Genomic DNA, 15,395 nt, shown 5'->3' with positions numbered 1-15,395 from the left:
ACCTGATGCAAAGAACTGACTCGTTGGAAAGATTTCCCAGACCCTGATGCTGGGAAAGATTAAAGGCAGAGGAGAAGGGGATGACGGAGGATGAGGTGGTTGGATGGCATCACCGACTCAATGGACATGAATTTGAGCAAGCTCTGGGAGTTGGTGATGGACGGGGAGGCCTGGCCTGCTGCAGTCCATGGGGTCACAAAGAGTTGGACATGACTGAGTGACTGAAGTGAACTGAGCTGATCACTCTGAGCATCACTTATTGGACTGCATGGCAAAGCAGACATGCCAGATGTCTGTGCTCTGCCCAGGGGGACTTGATCCACATGCAGGGTCTCCGAGAGCTGGGTCCAAGAAATTGCATCAGTAACGAATTCCCAGGTGACTCTGCCCCTGAGGTTGGAGAATGTTGTCAGAGTTTGCTAGGGTTTCAAAGTACTTAGGTTTCCAGCCATGGTGCTGAAAAACTGAAAGAGACTTTTAGAAAACCAGCTGCATTTTTCTGGTGCTTCCTTCTTCCGTTTCACACCTCTTGGGTCAGAGGCCCTGAGGCTGGAACCTATTCCTTGGTGGCTGTGCCAAGGTAGTTCTGCAGAGCAAAGTTCATGAACTTCGAAATAGCGATTGGCTGCTTAGAAGTCCCTTGATTTCAAGTTCCTGGCTGTGTCCTACATAGCTGTGGGTGCTGTAGGTCTTACCTAGATAAATGGTGTTATTATGGGCTTCACAGGTGGCAGTGGTGGTAAAGTATTGCCTGCCAATGCAAGAGACCCGGGTTCGATTCCTGGATTGGGAAGATCTCGTGGAGGAGAAGCCCGTGGACAGAGGAACCTGGCACTCTACAGTCCATGGGGTTGCAAAGAGTCGGACATGACTGAGCAACTGAATACACACACAAACACACACAGGCTGAGTACTAGATTTGCTTTTAAAAAAAATTGAAGTATTGTTGATTTAAAATGTTGAGTTAGTTTCAGGTGTACAGCAAAGTGATTCAGCTATATTCTTTTCCCTTTCTTTTCCACTATAGTTTACTATAAGACATTGAAAGACACAAATCTATCTCCCTGTGCTATAGGTCCTTGTCGTTTATCTATTTTATATTTAGTAGTGTGTATCAGCTAATCCCACACTCCTAATTTATCTCTCCCTTCAGCCCCTCACCTTTCCCCTTTGATAATCCTAGGTTTGTTTTCTATGTCTGTGAGGCTGTTTGCATTTTGTAAATAAGTGCACGTGTATCATTTCTTAAGATCCCACCTAGAAGTGATATCATATGATATTTGCCTGTCTCTGTCTGATGTGCCTCACTGAGTTTGAGAATCTCTAGGTCTATTCATGTTGCTGCAAGTGGAATCATCTTATTCTTTCTTATGGCTAAGTAACATTCTACTATACATGCACCACATCTTCTTATCCATTCCTCTGTCAATGGACATCTTGGCTATTATAAATAGTGTCACTATGAACATGGGGGTGCATGTATCTTTTCAAATTCGAGTCTTGCCCAGGAGTGGGATTTCTGGATCTTATGCTACTAGAGCATTATATTTTGAATGGTTCTCCTATATAGCACCCTTTGGAGAAATTTCTTTAATATCTCAGCTCTCCTGGGATAAATTTTCCTTTGAGTGACCAGGTTCAGTAGCATGGGATGAACACTCATACTCCCCGCAGTGTTCATTCCAGTCCTGACCCTGTTTTTTATTTCAAGCTGCTTAAGATTTCCTTGTTTTGGAGAAAATATATTCCTCTGAGGACTCCCTGGTGGCTCAGTGGTAAAGAATCTGCCTGAGTTGGAAAGATCCCCTTGAGGAGGAAATGACAACTCACTTCAGTAATCTTACCTGGGAAATCACATGGACAGAGGAGCCTGGTGGGCTACAGTCCATGGGATCTCAAAAAGAGTGTAGTTTGTGCATATGGATGGCTGGGAGATAACTCCCCCTGCTGATCCATGACCCTCTTGTGACACCATGGGGTGACTCATTAAAAAAAATAAAGAGATATGTCAGGGAAGTACAAGATAAGATTGGTTTAGGACTAGAAATTACAACCCATATTTTGCAGAAAACGGTGCTTTTAAAGAGCTACCTGACCTTAAAATGCTTTTTAGATTTTGTTTTAGTTTGAAAGGAAAACAAGCTTTGTTCAACATAGTTTATTGCAAGTTCCAAAAGTGCTCTTCTGTGCTTAGTCCCTCAGTCACGTCCGACTCTTTGTGACCCCAAGGACTGTAGCTCGCCAGGCTCCTCTGTCCATGCGGATTTTCCAGGCAAGAATACTGGAGTGGGTTTCCATGATCAAACCCAAGACTCCAGCATTGCAGGCAGATTCTTTACCATCTGAGCCACCAGGGAAGCCCTTTTTTGTAATTTGGGTGTATTTAAAAAATAAAAAAAGCCCTGGAAATTGTGTCTTCATTTGTCTGTTCAAAGTTCAACCTGATAATGGGAATAAGCATCAGCTCAGTTTTCATGTTTGTTTTCAAAACGTATTAAATCATCTTCTTGCTTAAGTTCTTTCTGTTCTACAGCCTCATGTCAGAAACAGTATGAAAATAAATCCTTACCACAAGAGGGAGCTGGATCACGAAGAAACTAACGGGTTGTTTTGGAAATAGAAATAAAAACTGGGAGAGTGCTGGTGTTTCACGGCAAGACCGTCAGCATCAGCAGTGGTGACAGAAACGATTTTCACAAGCGATTATTTCTTTCTTGTAGTGGTTCAGACCAAGAGCAGAGTTGTCCTTGATTCCTTACTTCCCAAAGAGTTAAGCGTGTCTTTCTCTTCTGATGCGTTGACATCTGAGGCCTTGCTGAGCTGGGCCACCAATTTCTTTAGCAAACGATTTGTCCTTTCATATGCAAACCTACCCGTCCAGAGCCCATCCTGCAACCCGCTTCTTTGTCTTCTTTTTTAATCCATAAAGATGCTCATTGCAGTGTTATTTATGATTCCATAGTGCTAAGCAACTTGAATATTCAATAGGGGATAGGTTAAAGAAATCATGGTACTGTCATATAATATAGTACAGTGTAGCTTTTAAAAATTATGCCTGCGTGCTAAGCCACTTAAGTCGTATCTGACTCTTTGTGATCCCATGGACTGTAGCCCACCAGGCTCCTCTATCCATGGGATTCTCCAGGCAAGAATACTGGAGTAGGTAGCCATGCCCTCCTCCAGGGGTTCTTCCCCACCCAGGGATCAAACCTGGGTCTCTTAAGTTTCTTGCACTGGGAGGTGTGTTGTTTAACTAGCACCATCTGGGAAGCCTAGAACCCAAATTTTTCAATGGAAATATATTTATGGTATATGTTATTTAAAAAATTTATTTAAATTAGTTTTTATTGGAGTATAGTTGCTTTACAAACCAGCTTTCTTTTTGGCTCTTACACTCCAGGCCTCCATCACCCCAGGGCCAGGTACTGAATAACTAAAAGCACCCCCTACACTCCAGAGCCTGTTGAAATTATTCAGACTTGTTTAGTTGCTAAGTTGTGTCTGACTGTTTGTGACCCCATGGACTGTGGCCCGCCCGGCTCCTCTGTCTGTGGGATTCTCCAGGCAAGAATACTGGAGTGGGTTGCCATTTCCTTCTCCAGGGGATCTTCCTGACCCAAGGATCGAACCCGGGTGTCCTGCATTGCAGGCAGATTCTTTATCAACTGAACCACCAGGGAAGCCCCGTTTATGAATACTCTGTGACAGACACTATTCTAAGAGCTAAATCTCACAACCGTATAAGATAGGAAGCAGCCTTTTTCAATGTCTCCACCTTTCTTACTCTGCTTCTCAGACTTTGAATATGCCATTCCCTGTCTAAAATACTCTCTCTTGCTTTTTGTCCCCTCTCCCCATAATTCACTCTTATATGTAAAGTCTCAGCTTATTCAGCACTTCCTCCACGAAGCAGTCCTTGATCTTCTTAAATCTGGGTTACTTGTCCCACCCCATGTGTCTCTCGCTTTGGCAGGCAGATTCTTTACTGCTGAGCCACACCCCAGAGCCCACTGAAATTATTCAAAATAATTAATTCTAAACCTTCCGTGCCTGTTCCTTCCCCCAGAAACCACAGTCCAGCCTCTAGTCTCCGTTTTCCCGGTCCTCTCTGCCTCCTGACCCACCCTGGGTCCCCCAGCCACACACACACACCATGGCTTGGTACCCCTCCCCTTGGGAACTGTGAGTAATGAACTGCCTGGTTGACAGCACTGATCTGTTGGCCTTATCCCCTGAGTGATAATAAAACCAACACCTTAAAATCTCGAACCCACATCTCAGCAAGACCTACTGTCGCTGCCTTTACGGCATACCCCCGGGTCAACCCCTCCTCATCGCCAGCGCCCCTTCTGTGTCTTGTTCTTCCAGCTTCCACCTGGGTTCCCCGCCCCAGTCTGTTCCCCACCCTGTGTGCAGTCAAGGTGAACCTGTTACACAGGTAAGGCCAGTCTTATCACTCTTCTCTTCGGAGCCCTCCAACTGAAGGGCTAACAGCAATTACAGTTTCAACAGCATTTTTGGAACTGTCAGCTACAAATGGGTGCTTGCCAAGATTGTTGCCAGAGGCTGAACAACAACAAGGGCACTTCCATCTGCCTCTGCAGAGACTGAGTCCTGTGCTGCTTCGCCTGCTGACCTTTGACCCCCCGGGGGATTCAGGGCGGAGAGCGAGGCACTCTGTGCTCGGGAAACAGATAGTTAGATACTTTCGGGAACTGATTTCATGATCCCAATCCTTGCATCTCCTCATATCTAGAAAATCAACGAAATCCCTTCTTGGTGACATCAGCTCCTTGTGACTAGCAGAAAACCTTTTGTAAAGTAAGCACTTGACTGCTTTGAACTCCTCTTTCTCAAAAACCTTATATATTGACCTTCCCCCACTGCCTCTTTGGAGCAGTCTCTCAGAGTCATCTGAGGTGCTGTCTCCCAGGCTGCAGTCCTCATCTTGCCCGGAGGAAAACTTAACTTGCAACTCTCAAGTTGCGAATTCTTTAACTGATAGAACATTCAGAAAACTAAGATTGGATAAAGCTGGTTTGTTTTTCTTAAAAAAACACACAGAAGTAGTTTATGTCATTGGTTGACTTTTCATGCATTCTGAGTTAAAAACCAAGTCCTTAAAATGGCTTTGGGGGCCCCTATAGAACTGGAAGACAGTGAGGGTGGCTGGAGAGGAAGCAAGAGGGTCAGAGAAAGAAGAGGGCTTGCAAAGGTTCAGTCTTCACAGCCCCCGAGCAACCCTGTGCCACAGGTGTTATCCACTTTTGCTAGACAGCAATCTAAAGTCCACTATCCTACGGGGCAGAGCTGATACAAACCAGTCTGACTCCAGAGCCAGGTCCCCCCCAACCTCATAACTCTCCCCGGTGCCAACACAGAGAGGCAGGAATAGTGAAATATCCCTAAGGGAGCTTCAGGTAGTGAAGGTGAGGAATGAGAAATAGGCTGGGGTGGAGAAGCTACGACTGGAATCCAGGCAGAGGATGTGGAAGTTCTGGGTCAGGGCAGAAGGTGATGTGCGCAAAACTATGGGAAGTTGGTCCGGGTATTGATGCCAAAAGCTCAGCTTCTCTGCACACCAGTGCTGAATCAAATCAGAGACAAGAGTTTTAGGTGAAGCAAAAAAAGGATAGTTTTATTGCTTTGCCAGGTGAAGGGGGATACAGTGGATTCCTGTCTTTGAAAATCACGTGTCCCAATCCAGGATGATATGTTGAGGAGTTTTACAGCAATAGTTCAAGGGTGGGATTGCTGATAAGATTAGGGTGTGTGCAGGGTCTCAGGTGGTTGGTCTCCTAGTCTTGATGAGCTTCTCAGAGTCCTTTAATCTCTCCTCAAGTGGCTGCTTCTTCCTTGATTAGTAATGGTTCGAATCTGCCCTTTGGAACACAGGGGAGGTCATGGAGGCTGGAGTACTGCCTAAAAAAAAAGGCCACCATGCCTGGGAGCCCCATAGGGCCCCAACTTGGTTTCACTATTACATGAATTGGACCAAGTAGGGCCTGGGGCCTGGGACATCAGTTCATCGGTGGGCTAAGTAAGTGATCAAGGGGATAGAAGCTGGCTTTACCCTGTGGAGAGCATGAAGTGAAGGGCAGATGGAGAGAGGAGCTCCCGTAAGTATGGTCTGGAAAGCAGCCTGGAGCCCAGCCCTCTGGCTTCATGCTTTGCCTCTGCTTCTTTCTTGTTAGTTCTGTGACTGGTTACTTAACTGCAGTTAAGTAATATCTCTTAACATAGAGATGTTAAGGTAACATCTCTTAACATAGAGATGTTAAGGTAACATCTCTTAACATAGAGATGTTAAGGTAACATCTCTTAACATAGAGATGTTAAGGTAACATCTCTATGCCTTGGTCTTTCCTTCTCTAAAATGGGGTGATGGCAGTACCTATACACATGGCTGTGTGAGAAATAAATGAATAACCTAAACATTAAAACTGCCTTATAAGCTTGACCTACATGTATCTTTGTAGAACCTCTCCAACACCAGTCACTGGAAAATTCTGAGTTGATTAGATTAATTAGAAAATCCATTTGGGGATTTCCCTACTGGTCCAGTGGCTAAGAAAACATGCTCCTAATGCAGGCAGCGTGGGTTTGATTTCTGGTCAGAGAACTAGTTCCCACATTCAAGTAAAGATCCCATGTGCTGCAACTAAGACCAGGTGCAGCCAAATAATTAAAAAAAAAAAAAAAAGCAAAGAAAACCCATTTATTTATTTGAAGAGACTAACCTCTTTTCTTTTCAGAAGAAAATAAGACAAAATCTATGTTGCAAAAGAGACAGACACTGTGGGTGGTCAGCCCAACCCTTATTTCTCTTTCCTTCCTTGCTGGGAGAATCTCAGCTTTGTTCAGGCCCTGCTATCCTTCCGCTCACAGCTATATGCTTCCCTCAGATACTAATGGTGCTCCCAGGGTCCTCCCATGGAGGACCAAGGTTTCCTCCATGGTAGAGACCGTACAAGAGACTTACCTTTTCACCCACTGTATATTGCAAAATCTGGCTGTGATGTCTGGAACTGTGACAGCCACTTTGTGACTGTGGGGTGAACTGGCCCCTAAAGGCAAACCTGACCTGCTAAGAATTGCAAAGCAGAAAGATAGAAAGAAATTTTGTTAGAATTAACCAACTCCAGGGTCACTCAACACTTCTTGTTATGTGAAAGAGTAAATCTTAGTTGCTTCAGCTATATTGAGGCAGGTTTTTATGTTTCTTGAAGCTAGAAACATTCTGATATTTGCAAAAGGAAAAATTTGGGAGCAATGTAGATGGAGCCATTCATCCTTTTGTATGTATAGTGTAAGAAGTGAAGCTCTAAATAAAAAGTCATGGCTTTTGGTTTCACACCAATACGCCGCAGGGGAGTTTGCATCATCTTTTTATATGGAAGGCAACTGTTGCTTTCTAAAACACTTGGGGCAAAACTTTCTAGTTGAACAACCCCAACCCCCAATCTTCTGAATGACTATTATCTAATTCTAATTCTAGAGATGACCCCTGAAATCATTTCAAATTGAGTATGAATTATCAGCCTAAGTGATCTGGAACATTAAAGCCCAAAGGCAGATATTTTATAAGCAGTATATGTGGGGCGATTACTGAGCATAAAACAATTTGGTCTCGATCTTCCTCACAATCCCATATTCTACCACCCTTTAGCCCACTCCATCTTAACCCACAAAAAATTGCCTGATCCTTCACTTTTGAGAGTTTAGCTTCTTAGATTTATTCCAGTTTTATTCATTTTAATCTCATACTCCTCTTCCTCACAAGCAGGAAGAATACTGTGCGTTGGTGAGTGAAACTCTGCCTTAAGGATCCAGGGTATGGATGTGTCTTCATCCGAGTGGTAAAGCTGGTCCAGGGCTGGTTTGGACTGAGTCATCTCACTTGCTTCAATGGAAGGAAGTGTGATAAGAGCTAGGAATGGGCAGCCAAGGGGGCTAAGAGAAAGCAGGCGTGCTCATGGATTGCTCTAGTTTGACACCCAGCTGACTCACAGCTTGGCCCAGCTCCCTGGAATTCACTGCTTCGGGACCCTGGGCAGATGGTGCAGTCGATAGCGAAGTACTATTTTTATCCCCTTTGTCACTGGCTTTTGTGCTTTGGAAATGTTGTAGGGGAGAATTTGGGGAAGTTGATTGTGATTAGGCAAAAATAAGGGGTTCCAACTGAGTGAAATAAGTCAGAGAGAAGGAGAACTATTGTATGACATCCCTCATATGCAGAATCTGAAAAGATATGATACAAATTTACAATATGTTCCTTATTTACAAACAGGAACAGATTCACAGATGCAGAAAGTGATTTATGGTTGTTTCGGGGGGTGGGCAGGGAGAACAGTTAGGGAGCCTGAGATGGACATGTATACACTACATTTAAAATGGACAACCAGCAAGGGCCTGTGGTATAGCACAGGGAACTCTGCTCAATGTTACGTGGCAGCCTGGATGGGAGGGGAGTTTCGATACATGTATATGTATGGCTGAATCCCTTTGCTGGTCACATGAAATTATCACAACAACATTGTTAATTGGCTATACTCCAATTTAAAATAAAACTTCTTCTTTTTTTTTTTTTAAAGCAATAAGGGGCTCCTGGCTTCCTTGGCTCAAAGCTATCCTAAGATCACCAATACCTATCATGACATCTAACAACGTTCCTGTATCTTAACCATGAGTTTCCCATTCTTCTTACCTTTTCCCTGATTTTTCTCTTTTCCGTTCAATACTCTTAACATTTATGGAGTCGATCAGATATATTTGGCTGATGTTGCTAATTTTTCTGGATTCATGGGTGTATGTGGTATTATGCCAAATATACAGGATGCTTCTAATCTTTCCATAGCCCTCTCTCAGTTCTTATTATAATGCTTTGAAAATGGTAAAAGGTGAATACCATTTTGAAACTAGTTCAAATGTAAAGTTTGCATAGTAATTTAAATATATAGATAGACATGGCATGAGAAATGTTACTGCTTTTCTGCAACCAAAGGAAGACAATGACAGGTGATTGTATATTTTGTTTAATACTTGCATTGTTTCTATAGCGCAATTATAGCAATCTTTAAATTGACTTCTCATTACAAATATTTGTCAAGTTTTGTTTCAGAAACATTTTTCCTACTCTCTTGCACATGCACCCAGACACACTACAAAAAACTCATTCATAACACAGTAAGGGCGAACATTATTCATGTAAACATCTTTCATTAATTTCCCATAATTTAAAAAAACCATAGAATTATAGATATTGAATAAGGCTCATAGATTTAGTTCAAATTCCACAAAAGACCAATCAAAGATGCTCATTAACTGTGATGAGGTTAACTTTTGGTTGCAATAAATGCTGAAAGCATTCCCTTGGCTTCCAATCCTTAAACATACCTCACAACCTAATTGATTTGTTTCAGGATAAAAAGAGAACACAGAAAACGCAGGAGAAAAAACTCTTGAAGTAGGGAGCTCGGAACCATGAACCCAACTCTCTTCTATGATAAGCAGACACGACGTAGTCCCTGTAGCTTCCCAATGCATGAATCGAGATGAGTGACAGTCATCCAAAATGTAACCAAGTTGTATATTAAGATACATCAGTACGTGTGTACATATTGCTAGTATACACAGTGAAAATCTGTCATCATATTTATCATTTCATTTCATCCAGGACCAAAGTGGAAAAAAACAAAACCCACTCAAGTTGACTATCATTATAAAGGAGTGTTCTAGTAAGAGTCAGGGCAGTTGGGAGGTATGTCCTAGGGAGGTGACTGGTCTTGATGTTAAAACGACTTCTAACAACGGTGTGTCAAGTCACAGACAGAGGAAGCAATGATCTGCGTTATCCAAGGATGTCTCTCTCTGGTGGAAAGTTCGGTGCTTGGGTGCATAGTTGCCCAGAGCTGAGACAGGAAGTGGACTGTGCTGAGAAATGGGCCCTGCCTTGCCAGCAGGACCCTCCTCCATCCTCTCTCGAGGTGAAGGCCTGGAGGCAGGGACTGCTGGCAAAACCGAAGAAGCCCCACCCGGGGGATCTGAACCCCAACTCCACTCAGGGCAGCCTCCCTGACGTGTGTGACTAGGCAGTAAGGGTGACGGTGGATGGCGGCCAGAAAACCCGTTCCAAGGTTCCCACGGCCACGTCTGGCTTCTGATTCTGCTGCCCTGCAAAGAAATTGTGCTCCAGATAACTGCACCGGTGTCTCTAATGCCTCTGAGTCACTCCCGGCCCCTGAAGGCCTGGAGTGATGTCACTGAAGGGTGGACACAACTCCACGAGCACCTAACTTCCACCAGGAAGCGGCTGAGGCACTGGGAAGCCTACAAGCTGTCTCCACGTCGGGGGCAACAACTTGGGGAAGTTGCCACGCGGCAGAGTTATTTGTAGGCTTTTGATTCTTTAAAAATCAAAATTGATCTGCATTATATCTCAATAGACTCAGAGAATTCTCACCAAAAATTTTTGCAATTTGTTTAAATAGCACTGGAATAATTCAACTTCATTTAAATATATTCATTCTACCATGAAAATAGTTCATACAAACATCTATTTACATACAAACACATTAAAATTTGTGAAAAGGGTTTCCGTCCCTGTGGTTGTATGGCTTGAAATAGTTTTCATTGCTTTGAATATGTCTGCACACATTTGGCAAAATAAAACCTTAACAATTTAGTATTTTTTAAATAAAAATAGACACTGAAGTTCCAAATTCCTGAAAAAACAGAAAAAAAAAAAAAAAAAAACTATCAAGGTACCTCAAGTAGATGTAAAAATTTCATATATTTTGTGAACCTTTGATCTGCGGCAAATAAACATTACCACTATCAGTCTTGCAACATAGTTTTGCTTGTTTTTCTAAAACAGAAGATGTCTGGATTCTAAATCACTACTCTTAAGACAGAAACTTGAGGCAATTGTTTTAAAACAAAGCACAACAGAAAAACGATACCTTCCTGGAATATCTTAAATGCAGTTTGCAGTGAGTGATTTAGAATTTCATAGATTAAAGGAAAATTACTAAAGTGCCACATACGACTCACGGAGAAGACAACCCTTGAACTCACTGTTCACAGTTACTGCAATTTTATGGTTACAACTAAATATCATCAATGGTTACACTTGGCCTTCACGCTGGCCTTTTTCAGGTTGTTGGTGATGAGGAAACTGTTTTTCAAGTGTGAAGAACCCCCAGAGGGCAGATAAGTTTAAAGACAGCCTCAGACAGGTTCAAAGGGCTCTTCAACAACAAATTTTCTTCTCAGTGTCTCAGGCAGACCAGGGATGAAGCAGGTTAAAATAAGAATAGGTACTGCAAAACTCAAGTCTTCCATGTCAGTTGCTTTTTAATCTCATCATTCCTTTTTCAGAAATTCAATCCTTACGTTTGTTTTTTTCTGAGTCCATTCAAATGCCCGTTTGGGGACATACTCCTACAGATTAGTTCCTATTCCTAACTCTAACACAAGATAATATTTTGTCATAGAAAAGCTGCTAAGGAAAAATCTAGTCATGCAGGAGTTGGACTGAGATGGCTCTGATTGAATCTCCTGGGGACCATGGCATCACATACCCATCTCAGCACTGGCCTTTTCTGGGGAGCCAGAAAGTTACTCCTGTATCCCCACTACACGGATTCTTCCACATTTCTGTGCTGTTGCTCATGAAACTACCTGCTTCCTGACACAGCTCCTTCCACAGCGGATATCAAGACTCAGTAGAAAAATACATCCCTCAGCTTTGGCTCAAACAGGGAAAAAACACCCTTATTCCCTCAGCAGTTCATTCCTCAGGGGACCCCGACCCCCTTGGCGGTTTTGTCTACCTACAGAACACAGTGAATCTTAAGGCGCCCTCTAACCCCACCCTGTGATGAAGTCTTACATTTAGGAGTGTCGGGGGAGGGCAGGGGATAGGAGGAGCGGTAGATTCAGACATGGATGCAGAGTGATGGAGAGAGGTACTCCTGGAGGGAAAGACAGACAGGGCCCCAGGGGAGCACACAGAGGGAGCGGGAGCCGGGGATCAGCTGGTGGGAAGGGGGGATCAGCTGGTGGGAGGGGGGGATCAGCTGGTAGGTTGCTATGTAGGCACACTGGGGCATTCTCACAGATGACAGAGAGAGAGAAGAAAGCAGAGGGCATGAGAAAGAAGAGCCCGGAGATGCAGAGAGGCTCGGGTTGCGGGCACTGCCTCCTCTGATGTGTCTGACTGTCACAGACACACTGCCAGGCTCTGAACTCAAAGTGTTGTCATTCACGATGTCATCTGAAAAATGGATTTGTGCTGGTTAATCACTACTATTTAATTCACTTCGATCGCTTTTATCAAAAGAAAAGAGAAATTCCATTTGAACTGGGTAGCCCATTGGTATAGAAATGACACCCCAGGGCAGCCTGAAGTCCTTGCTGTGGGGTTCTGTGCCAGTCTTCCCCCTGACCTCACTCCCAACGCCACCGACCAGGGTTAGTTCAAGCCATCTTTCTCTGGAGACAGTCACTCACTTTGGGACACGTTTGAAGGAAAGCACCTGTCGGAATACAAGTCCCAAGACTCCGTCGTCTGTCACAGTTCACTGAACGGTCTCTTTCTACAGAATAGAAGCGATCCTATCCTGGTGCCTTTTAATCTGAAAACTTCTCAGTTCCCTTCCTGGAAGATCTTTCTGGCAGCCCTCAGAACTTCTCACAAGCGAACCAGCAGCATATCTCCCTGAAACCAAGGCCACTTAGCCGCTCTGCCGGGGGGACACAGGGGCTCTGGGAAAGTCTAACCAAGGGAAAGGCTGAATCCTGTGCCTGGAGCCAATTGCCAGAACTGAAAGCTGTGAGCAGCTCTGGATCAAGCACTTCTGTGAAGTTCTTCCCACAGCACGTGTAACTGACACAAAATAGCCAACTTCCCCCTGCCTGTTTCTTTTCTCCTTTCTGAGCCTCCCCTAGTTACAGGAGCTACAGTGTGGAAGGCTTCAGCTTTCAAGACCAGACTGACTTGGTGACAGGTGCTCTGCTGACAGCTGTGACTTGGAACAAATGTTAATCTCTAGATGCCCAGCTCCAAGCGAGGCATCTAGGGAAGGCGTAGCTGTGGCATGTGGCAAGGGCACTTGCCATGACCCCCAAACTCTCAGAATTCATTCAGAGCAATCCCAGTTAAATTACATACCTAATTAGCTAAACTAAAAAACAGGGGGGTTTCTCTTTATTTCTGCAGTTGTGATTACACATGGCTAGCAAAATGACTGAAATGCTATCGATACGGTTGCTTTTAAACTATACAGGTGTTAATCTTAATTCACAAGGCTTTGAAGCAGGTAAATGATTTGAAATTACAATGATGAAGAGTTAGTTTTAGCAGTTAAGGTTTGATTTGTACCTAGTGATCAGTACATCTCTCTTAATAGTAGCGATTTAAAAAGAAACAAAACAAAGGACTTTCAAATTCTGGATTAGAATTCAAGTTTGCTATTTGACTTTTGAATTCAATGTACTGCGCCACAAGCCAGACTGCTCTATGTTATGTACATTTAATGTGTATCTAAGGAGAAAAAAAATGACTAGCACTATTGAAGATACTGCAAAATTGCCACAGTTACTGCTTAGAAATACTAATTTCCCTCTCTTCTTTCTTAAAGTATATATTACAACTCTTCCATAACTTAATGCAAACAAAGTAAATTCATCTCTTCTCACATCTTAAAGCAAAGATATCTTTGTTTACATGCGAGAATAATAATTCTATAATAATAGCCTGGCACTAGGAGCCAGGTCTTTATATTAGGAAATAATAATGAAACAATGACAGATCGATAGAAAGAGCCAGAGAGACCTACACGCTGGCGAGGACACGAAATCTGTTTGGAAGTTTTCTCTTGTGAAAGATACCTAAGAGAGAGAAGAGGACTAAGGGGTGAACTGACTCAAAAAGTGGGGTTCTGTTCGCTAGGGGGCAAAAAACAAAGCCATTCTATTGCAAGAGACAGATCAAAGGTTAAAAGGCAAATTATACTACATTTACAGAATAAAAATGTAGTAATTCTCCCCTTCGTATGGCGCATATGCAAGTGTGACACCACAATTTGCATTGGCCATAGAAATAAATCTCATGGAAAAACCACTGACTAAAAATGACTGAAAAACCCCCTTATTTTCCCTTTTTTCAGTCTAATCATTTGGCATCTCTGAAGCGGTACAGATTTAGACTTGAACCACCCAAGAACATCATGCTGTCTTCTGTCAAGTGCTCGACAGTACCTCTCAGGAGGGCGTTGTTGCGAGGCTAGCTAATTTTAAATCTGGTATGAGTAATACAGTCAGACCTAGTTAGTATTCGAGAAAGTCGTAGCGAACGCAGAGAGGGTGTGATGTCACAGCATGAGCAGTCCCTGGTTGTCCCGTTGTCGGATAAACGTAGTGCATAGATCCAAGTTTCTATTCCAGGTCCCCTGAAGCCCGGAGCCAGGCCTTTCACTTCTGCTGGGTGGCCTGGAAGGCCTTCAGCTCCACCTGGTACCACTCGGGGGCTTCTGGCCCGCTCTTCCCTGGGGGGCTGTGGTCGTAGCCATAGGCAACGGTGAGTTCCTCGTTGGCCTCCACGGCTCGGAGGGTGCGGATGCATTTGATGGGCCCGAACCGGGGGTGGACAAACCTAGACATCAAGAGGCACACAGTCATTCCCAGGTGGACCAGAAGGTCAGATGCAAAGGCTAGAAGGGCTGAGACAGGGATCACCCACATGCTGTGGCCTAGACACCAGGGGCAGGTCCTCAGGGTGACGGTCACAGATGAGCCAGCATCAGTGTTCCCTGGGAGCCTGGTGCTCACGGTGACACTTAGGCTACCCCACCCAGACGTGGCAGTGGAGTCTGCATTTGAACACCACTTCCCCTCCCCCAGGGCACTCATGTGTGCACGCTCAGTCGCTCAGTCATGTCTGACTCTCTGTGGCCCCATGAACCGTAGCCCGCCAGTGTCCTCTGTCCTTGGGCTTCTCCAGGCAAGAATACTGGAGTGGGTTGACATTTCTTCCTCCAGGGGATCTTCCTGATCCAGGGATCGAACCCTCATCTCCTGCCTCCTGCACTGCAGGCAGATTCTTTACCACTGCATTGTGGCTTAAAAAGCATGGCCCTGGGACTTCCCTGGTGGTCCAGTTGTTAAGACTCTCTGCTTCCAATGCAAGAGGCTGGATTGGACCCCTGGTTCCAACTAAGAGCCCACCTGCCATTTGGGATGGCCAAAATAAGTAAGTAAGTAAATAAAAAGTATGGCCCTATCTTTCTTTTTGAGCATATTTGGCACTCTGTATTTATAAATCAATAGCCAGATCTACCCCAAAAATCTGTCTTTAATGAGAAATCAGATTCAGTGTAGTCTGTCAGCATTTC

At 44.1% G+C, this 15,395-nt stretch overlaps 1 protein-coding gene across 2 annotated transcripts in view; it reads right to left on the bottom strand.

The window, feature by feature from the left end:
- Nucleotides 1-9,019: 9,019 nt before the first annotated feature.
- SETD7 (SET domain containing 7, histone lysine methyltransferase) overlaps nucleotides 9,020-15,395 on the bottom strand; it is a 57,236-nt gene continuing 50,860 nt past the window's right edge. For both annotated transcript variants that reach the window (XM_019977226.2, XM_019977227.2), the window contains exon 9: nucleotides 9,020-14,656. In XM_019977226.2, coding sequence (XP_019832785.1) covers nucleotides 14,476-14,656 — 181 coding nt within the window. In that variant the 3' untranslated portion in view covers nucleotides 9,020-14,475. The remainder of the gene's footprint in view (nucleotides 14,657-15,395) is intronic.

Source organism: Bos indicus, chromosome 17 (genome assembly GCF_029378745.1).
Source record: "Bos indicus isolate NIAB-ARS_2022 breed Sahiwal x Tharparkar chromosome 17, NIAB-ARS_B.indTharparkar_mat_pri_1.0, whole genome shotgun sequence".
NCBI lineage: Eukaryota > Metazoa > Chordata > Mammalia > Artiodactyla > Bovidae > Bos > Bos indicus.
Note: the sequence above shows the minus strand (reverse complement) of the source record. Positions and strands in the feature narration are given on the sequence as shown.